The sequence below is a fragment of the Polyodon spathula genome, chromosome 11 (genome assembly GCF_017654505.1).
Source record: "Polyodon spathula isolate WHYD16114869_AA chromosome 11, ASM1765450v1, whole genome shotgun sequence".
Lineage (NCBI taxonomy): Eukaryota > Metazoa > Chordata > Actinopteri > Acipenseriformes > Polyodontidae > Polyodon > Polyodon spathula.
Window position 1 is genome coordinate 17,484,306 of NC_054544.1, and position 13,761 is coordinate 17,498,066.

At 35.2% G+C, this 13,761-nt stretch overlaps 1 protein-coding gene across 1 annotated transcript; it reads right to left on the reverse strand.

The window, feature by feature from the left end:
* Positions 1-722: 722 nt before the first annotated feature.
* On the reverse strand, positions 723-9,727 carry LOC121323103 (secreted phosphoprotein 24-like). Its single transcript, XM_041263888.1, has 7 exons — positions 9,610-9,727; positions 8,506-8,630; positions 5,202-5,324; positions 3,396-3,521; positions 2,686-2,731; positions 1,368-1,478; positions 723-884 (listed from the first exon to the last, which is right to left on the reverse strand). The coding sequence occupies exons 1-6, from the start codon at positions 9,668-9,670 to the stop codon at positions 1,390-1,392; spliced, it is 570 nt and encodes a 189-aa protein (XP_041119822.1). The 5' UTR covers positions 9,671-9,727; the 3' UTR covers positions 723-884; positions 1,368-1,389.
* Positions 9,728-13,761: the final 4,034 nt, after the last annotated feature.

The window sequence follows — 13,761 nt, forward strand, 5'->3', positions numbered from 1 at the left end:
AAATCAGCTTTGATTTAAAAAAAAAAAAAATCAAATGGTTACTCCATCTATTCATGTTAAGAGGCAAGTTAACTATTCTAAATACATAAACTGCTGCTTGAGGGCCAGTCCACAACAAGTTTGAGAGGTTATCGATTAAATAATTAACAGATTAATACCTGAGTAGAGGCTTCATTAAGTCATTATGGTTGTAACAAATATCTGGGATAGAATTACCATCGGGTAAGTTGGGTAAATTTTACTGTATTTAAAAAAAAGTTTCTCTCTGATAGATTATTTTTATTGCTACAGTACTTTACTTACAATATTGCAACATACTTTGGCTGTAGATCATGTTGATCTACTTTGTCATATAACAATAGTGCTTTTTTAGAATGGCATACTGAAACTCCACTGCTCCTGTGACAGTCATCATGAACACAGTCATGAAATTGAGAAAGAAAAGGTGATCTTTGTGCTCCATATTGTACTGGTGCACAAAGATGACACTCGTCAGAAAGGAAATGGAGATCTATGTTTTAATCTCATTAAAATTCCATATGCATTACATGTTTTAACTGTCTTTGCTCAACAACAGTTAAATGATCTGTGCAGAAGTTCAGATGTAACCACTTCAATTAAAACTGATACATGTTTTTGCAGAAAATTTGATTTAATCAAAACTAAATTGTTTTTGTGGTTTAAAACCAATTTAGCAAAGTAGTGACAAACTCCAGAGTCCCTTTTTCTTTCATTGCAGGTTTATTTATTTATTTTTTCACTTGAATGCCAGCGACAAAATGGGGAAAAATGAAAACTGGTTTTAAGAGTGTGGTTGGTGTTGACGAGCAATGTAAATTCCCAACAGGACGGTTCCACTTAGCTCCTGGATTTCACATGTTGTGCTTTTTGGAGTTAAAAAAAAAAAAAAAAAACATGAATACTTGAGTAACAGAGTAACAATACAAGTTAGAACTGCTGATGCTTTCATTTATGGACATGGATTATTAAGTAAGAAAATAAATAGACAAAAATAAATGTTTCTGTCAGAATCCGGCCCAAGAAAAAATATTTTGGTTTGGTAGTGTCCAAGATAAACAGTTATTATATCCAAAATGTATTGCAATCACAATCCTCTAATTACCATTTGTAATATATAAGATGGTTAATTTCATGTTACAAATGTCTTGTTATTGTACAGTACTGACTATTTTCCCCCCCACCCCAGCAATTTCCCACATGACTCGAGAGACCGAAAGGTTCAGGGTTCAGTAAGAAAGCTACCGACCTCTGAAGGAGGAAGGCCGGCCTTGGAGGTGTCTGCCTTTTGAGCTCACTGGGCACCTGGCGCTTTAATTCCCTGTTCTGCATCATGAAACCCATCTTACCTTGTAGAAGCCTGCTACTTCATTATTCTAAAAACTCTGGCAAGTATGTCCTTGGCCTGCCATGTGGCCGGCCCGCAGTTCTCTCTCCCAGGTTTAGAAGAGGATTTCTGCCTGGTGAAATATGAATGAAGCAGCTCTTAAGCACCTCACCAAATATCTGACATGTCTATTTTAAATTGCCCTAATCCAGAAACATAAAATGTAAATAAAAACACTCAAACTCAATCATTTAAGATTAAATGGCGCAAACTTTATGTGGAGCAAAAGCTTGTATCTGACAAATCTAGATTTTAGTTCAGGGTGATTCAAATAATCAAGAATGTAATCTAACAAAAACTACAAAAATCTAAGGATTGGCACTGGTTGAACACAAATGAGATCTGGGAACAGAGGGAATCCCTGAATATCCCTGGTAAAAGACTACAACTGCTTTATAGTGAAGCTTTTGCTCTCTTGTCTCTGATACTCCTTTTTCTAACAAGCTACTGGGATGAGACAGTGTGCTATTCTAAGTATCAAGAAGGCAACTGCTGTTCCATTATGTAATAATGACACGGCTGCGTGTATTTTTTTTTTTTTGACCTCATTCTCTTGTGTGTCATTGAACTGTTGATCAAACGGAGGCCCCATTCTCTCGGATATTGACCCTTTTGTAAAATGCATTATATTTTAAAAGGGCATTCTGCAAGCTGACTTTTTAACAAATGTATTTTTTTTTGTTAAGAGTTCACATATAGTAACCTGTTTATAAAAAAAAAAAAAGGCCACAAATATCAGATCACTATTTCGGTATTATCCACTCCAAATCGATATCATATCATCGAAAAGGAGTCAAATCTGTTTAATTCTATAAAGAGCCTATTATTAATGCCCTTGATTTTATTAATCTATCCCAGTGCCCCACCAAGTATGCTTGGTTCCCCTGCTTCTCCTAATGTGTAATGAGAAAGCCAAGATAACCAAGATGTCTTTTACCAGGATTTAAACAAGTTATTGTTTTGTTGGATTGTTCCAAAAGATCATTCCGTTTTGACACTACATTATGGGAATTTAGATGCTAAATTGCATTTTAAGCAAAATCCAAATAATTATGGATTTATTTTTCAGTGTATTTGTCAGGTGTGCCACTAGGGGGCTTAAGAGTGCTATACACCAATACAGTACCAACTTTGAAGTTATAGATAATTTATTAAGCCTGTCAAGAAAACTACAGTATTAAATCAATATTTAAAATTACTAATGGAAAAAAGAGTGAATTGACATTTTTGCAGCATTGTTTTAATGTAGTTCCCAATGCCAAAAATGATGCTGGTATTACCTCTGTTACTGTACTGGTGTCTGCCATTCAGGTGCCGGGACATCAGCTAGAAATAAAAGGGAACCGTTATCTGTTGGTTTTAATTGAGATATTTTAGGCATCCACATGTACACTAACCGTTGCAGTCTAAACTACTGCTTTTATTACCACAGTTTTTCCAAATCCGACAATAGCAAAAAGTACAGTGACCTGCATCCTGAACACAAACATATTTTTGGGGATGAGGGAAAGTTCAGTCGTAACCAGCAATCGTGAGAGTTGGTTGGTTTGCTGATTCAGGAGACTAGGTCCATTAAAAATCCCTTTACTATGCCCGCTTGGAGTAAGAGGCCTGTAAATATTGTTTCCCGTTCTAACTCTTAGCTTGTCACCAGCAGTTGGTGGAAGTTGCGGCTGGACTATGGGTTAAAACCTCAAATCAAAAAATAGATAGTATATTTATAACAGTCTTTTCAATTACTGTACCATGGAGCAGTTATTACTACAAGGATTTATTAAAACGATTTGTTAAATATCTCTTGCAAGGCATCTCTGAAAAATGTACAATAAACACATCTGCTGACCTTTGGCGTCAGGCTGGTGTTTGAATGCCACACACGCATTGTGTAAATGCAGCAGACTTGCTATGGAGTGTTATGAAAGCAGGCATTCGCATCGTGTGTAAATATTATTTAGGGTTTGAAAAGCAAAAATGTCACCAGCCTGCGTACCTCCTCACTGCTGTCGCTCATTGATTCAGAACTTGAGCTGGAGCTGGAGCTGCTGCTACACCTCACAGAAACGTTGTCGATCTGATCATCTCTAAAGTGCACACGGCTTGAACAGGTTGCAGTGTGCTGCAATGAGAGAGAGACACACAGACTAACACACACTGGATTATTCTGCTAAACTGTGATGAAAATGCCCCTTCATTCAAGGTAAATACCACAGTCCAAGGTGCATGCAATTACAGAAGGTGTGATTTATAGCATCATAACTTTACTAAATAAAATTAGTCAAGACTCTTTGTTTCTGCACACTGGGAAAGAGGGCCATTTGTGCTTCGAAATGCTGACAGCACAAAAGTGGGTTTATCTGAGATAAAAATGGAAGTCAAGTAAACAAATGTTTTGTAAACACACACACATGGCCTGACATCATCTGAAACACTTGCCTGCAAAACAGCCATAGGTACAGACAACTTGTAAGGTTGTTTAAGTTGAACCTGTTTTTATTATGTAACATTAAAAGTTTGATTTTTCTTTCACAAAAGAATAAAACAAATTGCATTTGTTATAAAGACATTGACCTTTTTTTCTAAGAATGATATCTTACTTAAAGTTAAAGAGTTCATGTTGTCCAACTGTACTGTTTGCGCAACCTTTATTTAAACATGTCATCACACGGAAAGCACTGATATATCAAGGTCATTCATTCAACATCGTGACATGATGTAGCCTAGGAGCAGTATGTAGAGGTAGACAGAGACAAAACACACACAGATGTCCTGAAATTATGCAGTCAATATAAAAAGATCTTATAGGGGGCTAACTCCTTTTGAAAACGTTTTACTTGCTGTACCTCTCTCTTTGACTACAACATTTTCGCAAGTAATTATTTATCTTCCATACTTTATTTTCTCTTTGAGGTGTATAGACAATGTACAAATGCACTTCCTGTGCAGCAGGTATTAGGACCCCACTTGACCTTTACAGCCTCAGCTCATGTGTCAGATGAAGAGAGACCTTACAATGCCTGCTGCACAGGAAGTGAATTTTAGTAAGGGACTTGTGATACTGGTATTGTGCTAATAAGGGTGCTTTTAAAAGGCTTGACTGTTGAACCTCACATACTCTAAAAACAACGATAAAAAATGAATGACTATATATATATATATATATATATATATATATATATATATATATATATATATATATATATATATATATATGTGTGTGTGTGTGTGTGGATATATATATATATATATATATATATATATATATATATATATGTGTGTGTGTGGATATATATATATATATATATATATATATATATATATATATATATATATATATATATATATATATTTTGTGTGTGTGTGTGTGTGTTTTCCTGGTTCGCCTATCAAATTGGCTGTTTGAGCCTCATGGTAGGAATGGTTGACAAGCCCACACAAACACACACAGTGCTCATTTATATGCATGGTTTTCATGAAAAGATTTCTCCCCTGGTGAAATACTGCCCTCCTGTGGATTTAATGGGAAAAGGCTGTTGATGCTGGTCAAGAAAAAAAGAAATGCAAGTTTAAGTTCCTTAACACATTTAAATTTTTTTTTAAAAAAAAGCTCTAAAACAGGTCCAGTGTCCAGTATACAGGACTATACCTGTGTGCTTATATATGCCGTATGTTAATTTGTTTTTTCAAAAGGGCTAGTGACTTGGTGCAGAAAATATAGTTGACAAAGAGTAAACACAAATCTTTATCTGCAAAATAAAGTAATAATGCATTGGATATGTTCATTTGATTACAGACTTACTGCAAAGCGTCCCATTTCAAAATCACAAACATCAGAGTCCTTTCCAGATTCTTTAAGACAGACTGTTTCTCGAATGTTGAAATTCAAAATCATATCATAAGCATTCTCCTCCACAGGAATAACCTAACATGAAACAAAAGCAATTGTTCATATCGTTTTAAATAGATTAGTATTTTATTAACAGCAGTAATAAAAAGTATAGTTCAAAAGTCCATCCAAATTACTTATAAAATGTGAAAAACAAAAAGATAACTAATTTCTTACTCCAAGTAAAGATATGTGTTTTTCTTCTAGGAGAAAATGTTCCTAATTTTAAGAAAATATATTTTGGCAGTGTTGCTATACTTATCTGAAAGGTACACAATGAACTAACCAGTTCAAACAGTCTTGAGCGAAATTGCAAAGCATTTTTCTTCTGAATCTATTCATTCTAGTGAAATTTGTTCAAGGCGGTTCAATATATAAGCTTGTAAAAGCCCTGCCGTCCTTCTAAAAGTACTTACAGTTGCTTTTTTATCGTCACTGTATTTGTACAGGTCACATTGTCCACAAAGACTGACACATTAAAAAAAAAAAATAGAAATAGCAAAACATAAAAAATATGGTATGTGTTACTTCATTTACTGGGTTCAACAAAATTGTATTAACTTTTTTTATGTGAACCATTCAACATAAATCCCTCAAATATTTATTTTAAATCTGATCAGGTTTGCAAATCCTGTAAATACCGACTATGACCAGGATCATGTAAATTGTTTTTATTTATTAATTCATTTGTTTATGCTTTTATTTTGTATTGTGAATAATACGGATACTAGATATTTGTTTTCTCATTGCCAGGGCCATATTTTTATCTAAATAATGGCAGGGTTTAATTGAATAGTTTCCACAATCTCTATTAAATATATTGTTGGATAAATAATGGTAAAATTCTATTCCTACACCAGAGACATAACAGGAAATCAGTGTTTGTGTTATCGGTAGACCTCTCTAAGTGACTGTAGCTAACAAAACAAACCCATAAATCTCACCTGGCTGCCATTCACCTCTGCTTACTTTATACATGTAGGTCTCAAAGTTGCTTTGAAAGAAACATGTTCTAGCAAACACTTATTTTAGAACATGCTATGTGGTACTACACTAAGATAAAGAAAGTTCTCAGCTTGCCTATCTAGCTTCAGGATGCCTGTTACCGTACACCTCCTTGATCGTTTCACCTTAGCAGTGTCTTTGGGGTCCAAGCACGTTACTAGCTGTACCAAGCATACCAGTCAGTGGAGGAAACAACTATTGGTTAGTAACAGAACAGACGGCATTGAAGGGGTGGGCTCATGTCACTCTCTTGGGGATCGGGGTCTGTGAAACCGAATGCTTAACGACACAGGGTAAAAATACCAATAAAAATAATAATGGAGGAATGTTTTAGAGCAGCTCTGTGGTTTAATAGTTCCAATAAATTACCTGTAAAACAACTGAACTCAAAACATATCCAAATTTCAATCAAACTGCATGTTCTTTTCCCTCATAATACAGGCAGTTTAGTTTCCTACATTAGATTGCCCTTGAAGATCATAACGGTGTTCTGCATTGCAGTGTGTGCAGCTAAACTGCAATCTAGCCAGCCCTTGCTGTGGTGTCTACCAATTCATTTTCACTCCAGCTGCTTTTCGCATAAGAATCTGCCAATAACACCTGGTTGAGTGGCATGCTGAGTTTTTAAGGGTTTTTTTAATTTTATTTATTTTATTTTTTTTAGCTCCCTTCTCCTCTGGAGGGGTCTCAATAATTATTTTGGCTTAAAGGGCCATTGTCTGAAGAACAGCAGAAAAAACTATTATCGCTTTTAAAAGCTGTTCCTGCATTGTGTAACTTGCTCTATAATACCTTGCTCTTAAAGCATTATTTTACATGATCTATTAGGCATTTTAAAGTGCTAATAAAGTACTGGAATGAATTCAATCTTTGTCTGGGAGACTGCTAGCCCACCGGACTGCTTGACCTTGTCTGATGCAGATGTATGAACAGGTAGAAGCAGGAACCAGCTGGAGATGAAATGCTGCACCTTAGTCTACCATATCCTTCGTACATTATTCATTATGGCAAACTAATACTGTAAAACAAGGGTAGGCAATGTCTGCCCTTTCAATCCAATGTTGTCCTTAATTAATAAATTAAACCAATTAACTCCCTGTCTAGGTCCTTACACACTTAATATTTTAATTATACCTCTAATGGAATGGCACCCCAGGACTGGCTATAAAATAATCTTACACGATGCTATACTGTTAAATGTTTTTGGTACGTAATTAGGTTAATCATATTTTACATTACCTATCAATTGCAGAGTTTAAATATTGTATTTGATCCATTGCCACAAGAGGGCACTGTTACAAAAGAATTTGCATCAACCATTCCACTCTCCAGGCGGACGTTTGTATTCAGCCCAAGTGCCACCTAGATCAGAGTTTTGTGTAAACCCTTAATACACCATTTTTGCTGCTGCATTTATCTTTGTGTCCATCACAGAATAACAGACATTGGAACCGTCTACTTGAAAATTCATGCAACAGATCTGCACAAACCCATTGTTCAGATTGCGCTGGGCACAGCAAGCTGCTCTCCACAGAGGCTGTGAAGAGCAGCAGTCAGCATACATTCAAGAAGCTGTTTCTTCAGGGTTTATTTATTTATTTATTTAGTCAATTTAAAAAAATAAACATGAATCAACAGCTCGTCTGGGTGACATTGCCTGGTTGATATGAAGAAGTCAATTTGAACAACCCAATATCCGGTTTGTGCAGCTCCAGTGTGCAACATAAACAAAGTACTGTACAAAGAATGTTTCTACACACAAAAAGTATAGGAACTGCTATCACGCTGGCTCCTTTTTAATTTATAGGAGCTAAACTGTTTTGAAATAGGGGTGAGTGAATATGCTGTGTACTGCTAGATTCTGTCGCAGAATGATATAGATTTAATATATGGACATAGATTTTCTAAAACTTATCGATCTCTTCATGGGAATGTTAATCATTCTATACTCTATCCCGTCAAAGACCTTGAAACAGAACAACTGGCGGTGGAGCTTCTACTGCCTCTCACCTCACATATCTACTTACTATCTTGGTATTACTCAATAGATAAGCTAAAATCATTTCCGCATCATCGGGGAGGCACAGCACATAGTGTACCATGTTTAAACATATTATACATTACTATGTAATCATCAATCTTGTTCAACTAAGTGGAGGCAGATCTGTATACAGTAATTTAAGTACTGCAGTAAGAGAAGGTCGTCACTTACTTTTTTAATAAAGCTGTGGGTTATTCCATATATGTTGGGATCTCTTGATAGCAGATTCACCTGAGCAATAGAAGCATTCAGAGCTTCCTCAGCAACAGGCTGGTCCAGAGGAAACACAGGCAATCCTGGAGCAGCCGAGTGTGGACAGGAGGATTTAAATACTCACGTAAAGCTCTAGCATACAGTTTAAACAAACATTTATGATAAACTTTATAAGCCCATGTTAAAAAATATCAGCTGTGGTATATTAGCTGTTCCAGGAACCGAGTCTGTGGATATTTTTAAATCTCGCTTAAAGACACATCTTTTTGAGATAGCTTTTGCTCATTTATTTTAACTTTTGTTTTACTGAACTGATATTTTATCTGTAACTTTTTCTACATTATATGTTTGTATTGTTGTTCTTGTGCAGTGCTTTGGGTCTGAGAAAAGCGTTCTATAAATAAAATATTATTATTATTATTATTATTATTATTATTATTATTATTATTATTAATTAATATGCCTGCTCAAGGAGACAAGGCTATGCTCCTAATATGTTTTATGAGGGACTCGTCTTCACGTCTTTAAAAAGTATTTCTTTGTTTTAGAGCTTTGTGTGCTAAAGTGTTGTTTTTGTTCAAAATGGTATCACTCTAACAGGAAAAAAATACAGTTTTGAAAATAAGCGGATTCCCTTTCTTAATTTTGATATGACCTTTTCCTGTTCCCAAAATGCAGTTCTTCTAAAGCACATACAGCACGCATTATTATCACAAGTCACAAAGAAGAACTCAGCATAAAATCATTTTCAAATGGGGAAAACAAACTTGTGTTTGTTGTATTTATATTTTGTAATTGCTTTCAATACACATACCGGTACTGCAGCATTAACTAAGTGACTTAATACAGGTCTCAGTATACAGCAAACAGTTTGCCTTTCATTTCTTTCCTTAAACAGTGTTGTCTTTAAAACCAGGATCTCTTGACTGCATTTGCAAGTTTTTTTTCAGCTGATACTTTTTAAATACCAGCCAAATTAATAGGAAAAATCTATTCGGCAAAGCATGTCTCTCAGATCCCAAATAGCAAATGCTGAACTGGAAATGTGAGTGTTTAACTTACCTGAGCAGAAAAGAAAGTGAAAGAAAGAGACCGCAGCCAGGATGAACCAAGCCGATGTCATTTTGATGAAATTTTAAAAAATCAAATGTCCTGCCTCACAACTCTTCCTTAAATATGTCCCAGCACCCTCTTCAAAGTATGTTTTTTGGTGCGTAATTCATTGACCCTTGTTACACTTTTATCCGAAATGCAAACAAACATTATTGATTTGGAAGCAAATATACAGCTTTCCCTTCTCTGTGTGGAACTGGGGAGCATTTGAAACCACACGTCACCTCACCGTTAAACACTTCTAAAAGTCAAAAACATGCCATGTAGCAATTACAACTACATTGATACCTCTTGCGGTGTATTTAAGAGCAAAGAAAATCACAAGAAATGTTTCATGGTATATAATTCAATAATATACAGAGAAGCACTGCTCTCAATGTACACAGTGGTGTGTGAATGTCTGCTATGGCAGTGAATTCCGTTCATGGTCACACAACTGGGTACATTTACTTTTAAACAACAATTTCCCGTCAAGAAACCCTCTCATGAAAACAAAAGTACCTGCTTTAGGCTAATTTGTTAAATGCTCTCCCCTTGGCTCCCACTAGATGTCAGCAGTCATTTACAATTTTTTTTTTTTTTTTACTATTTTATGGTATTTCCCAAACATACATTTGGATATTCAAAGATTAGATGAAAGAATCATAACTAGGGAAGGGGGGAAGGGGGGTGCTCTCAGCATGGTGCCTGCTGATTATAGAAGTGACATTGTCCTTCACTTGTTATGGTCTTTGAAAGTTTTAGAAACAATCCCAGGTACACTTTTGAACCTGGGATTGTCCTAATGTAAACCACTTTTGAACCTTTCCGAAGCACATGCTCCCCTGAGAAGGAAGGTAAGTGAACCGTACAGAAATGATAGGCAGCTGGCTCTTTCAGCAAAATAAATATCATACAGGACTCCCTCTATTAGAATGCAGATATAAAAAAAAATAAAAAAAACAGCACAATGTGAGACATGTAGCCTGATTTTAAAAGCATTCTATATAAAAATGAGTGCAATTTTATTCTGTGACATTATACAGCTAGGAAAATATATCTGGTTTGGTTAATGACTCCTAAGTGTACCTACAGTAAGCTGTCTCTCACTAGTTTTGACACATTATAAAAAAAAACTAAGAAAAATCACACACAGAAGTCTAGTATTCTAGCCTAGGACCATTTTCACTGAACATTTCTATTACGTTTGATTTGCTTTTAAAATGTCTTGTCCTGTTTTCTTCCCTGGGTAGAAGAGAGTCCCTTTCAAAGAGAATAGCACAACTAAATAAGCAATTCTTCTGAAAGGGACACTGTCCAGCACTGAAGCAACAGGAGGATCATCTCATTGAAATTACACCAAGATTACAACATTTTTTTGTTAGGTTCTAGATATATTAACAAAAAAAAAAGAAACACTAAATAGAAAGATGTTATTGTCTATTGAAAAAAAAAAATGGCAATTAAATGAGGCAAGTTAGGTAATGAATTGATAAGGACTGTTTAAACAGTGGCTGACATTAAGTTTGCAGCTTTATTTATTTATTATGCCTAATTATTTTACCCCTGATTTTTTTCCCCCATTTGGAATGACGAATTATTTTTCCCCCTCACTGCATCAAATCCCAACACAGCTGAGGAGAATAGAGCCGATTACACAGTTAGTTGGATGCTTTTCTTGTCATTCCATTATGAACTTTCGTACCCCTATTACTCTACTACCTCCACTTTAAATCCATTATTACTGATTATTACTGATGAATCAACATGAGTGACTGCTGTTTAGGTCTCACATACCTTAGCATTACCAGCAACCACTCTGGCACTGGTGACCAAAGCAGGAAAATAACCTTGATTTATATTGGCTGTGTGTGTGTGAACTGAGCTTGATTAACATTTGCCTCTTCTTTCCACAGAATTGGACCCAGAAGGAGACAAAGTGGATTGAGAAAGGGGTCTCAAGATTCGGGAAAGGGAAATGAACGATTTTCGTGGAAAGCTGCTCCTTTAAAGGAAGGACAGCCATTATGATCAAGGACAGGTGTAACGAAGGCCTAAAACGGCATAAAGTTGTAGAAAAAAAAAGTGTTAATATAGTATGTTTCTGTATTTGTACCTGAGATTATTTAGAATAGAGTAAGCATGTTAGTGTGTATCATTGCTTATGTAGATATATAACCTTTAAGGGCTTATTACTGTTATTGTTATATCAAGCATACAGTATTTAAAGACATAGAAAATGCGTTCATTGCTTTATATAGTTCTTAGTATTTGTTAAGAAAGGGTATACCATGTGGTTAGTCTTACCAAATAAGAAATAATGAAAATAAGATTAGGTAAATATAATGAATATTGCATTTCCTGCAAGGAAGCGAGATCTTTGTCCTTTCTGTAGCAAGAACATAATTAATAATACAAAATAAATGGTCCCACTAGATTTTGTCATAGTGATTCCATCTGCCCTTGTAGTTAAATTGTGTATGTTCAGTTTTTTTTTTTTTTTTTGGTTGTAGTTTTTGGCAGTGCTAGAAGACCAATAACCAGCAAACTGTTGAAAATGTTGGAGAGCTGGTAACCAGCTAAGGGAATTGGAGTACATTTGTACCAGCCTCTTACTGGGCAGGTATATGAAAGCACATGTTTTACAGCAAATGTATTCAAAAAGAGTAGAAAACAAACAGCAGTCTTTAAAACTTTACAGGAAAGGGTTTTCAATGGACAGATTGTTTTTTGGACCAGTTTAACCAGCATCACGTCTACAGAGCCAGCACTACTAGCCGAAAACCAGTGCTGGTCACTGCTGAAATTTCCATGAAGGATGGCATAGATTGTGATAGGAAAGATGGTGTGAACATCAACAAAATTAGACTAGATTCAGACTATGATAAAACCAACAGCATCAGTCAGTAAAACGTTTTTGATTGATTGATTTATTTTTTAAATTGTAGGGTTCAGAAACATGTTGCTTTGAACACAGTTCCCATTTGTTCCCGACTATGAAAAGAACAGTTTGCCACCAAGAAAGGACCAGAAAATAACAGATCCCCAGTGAGTCATCATCTTGGCTTTCAAATCAAATCAGAAAAACCAAATTAGAAAACTAGAAAGAAAAAAAATGCTTGGGGGTGAAATGTAAAGCAGGAATTTGAAATGTTGCTTTATTATAGCATGCAGTCTATAGAGCTCTACATACACAATGTTTCAAATGAATTGTGCTGTAGTTCAGATCCAGTACACAATAGCTTTCTAACCAGTCAAAAGAAATCATAATACAAAATATATATATATATATATAAAAAAAATGACATTTTTTGGGTAAACTATCTACACAATTAGTTCTGCATAACTGTGTGGGACACCACCCACTGGTTTAAATGATATTATATATATATATATATATATCCATATATATAATATATATATAATATATATTATATATATATATATATATATATAAATCGGCACAGTTCAGCAAAATATAGGAACACAACTTCTGTAAAGCAAATTAATAAAGACTAAACAATTATAGCAATAAAAGGACCACTACAATTATGACTATTATCTAAATCATTAGCTTGGGGTGGAACCCATAACTAAAAATAGTATTTCTTCCCATTCCTTCAACAACCTCTTGCAGATTTCTTTGCACTTTGTTCTCCAGTATCCTTTAAAATAGGTACAAATTAGAGTGGAGCTAATTAGAGTAGACTGCAAGCCAGGAAGGAAGGCCAAGAGCTCTCAGATTTTCAATGTAGGTTTCAGATCTGAACAATGCGACTTTCCACCTTTTCAATCCTGATCTTTGCTTCTTAATGAATGTTCTACAAACTTCATCATTCAAGTATTTTTTTAACCTTGTTTTTGGAAATCTGTACATGTGAAATAGGTCTCCCTTACCCTTGTACTACATACCTCAAGACCTGATGAGAGGAAAACCATGACTAAAGCTTAACACGACTACAACCTACAAAAGGACACCTTTTAATCAAATGGCAGTGAAAAGACATGCCAGCGCCTTCTTTTAATCCTTTAGGCATTTGAGACAGTTTCAAGCCAACTGTTTGCAGTGTACAGTATGCACTCCTGACAATGCAACCTAAGCAAAATAAAATAAAAAAAACA

Bases quoted from the DNA above. Each gene is read 5' to 3' on its own strand.
- LOC121323103 (XM_041263888.1), bottom strand. From the start codon at position 9,670: ATGACATCGGCTTGGTTCATCCTGGCTGCGGTCTCTTTCTTTCACTTT. The intron at 8,631-9,609 runs GTAAGTTAAACA...CGGCTGCTCCAG, and splicing joins TCACTTTCTTTTCTGCTCAG to GATTGCCTGTGTTTCCTCTG. The intron at 3,522-5,201 runs GTAAGTCTGTAA...CTCTCATTGCAG, and splicing joins TTGAAATGGGACGCTTTGCA to CACACTGCAACCTGTTCAAG.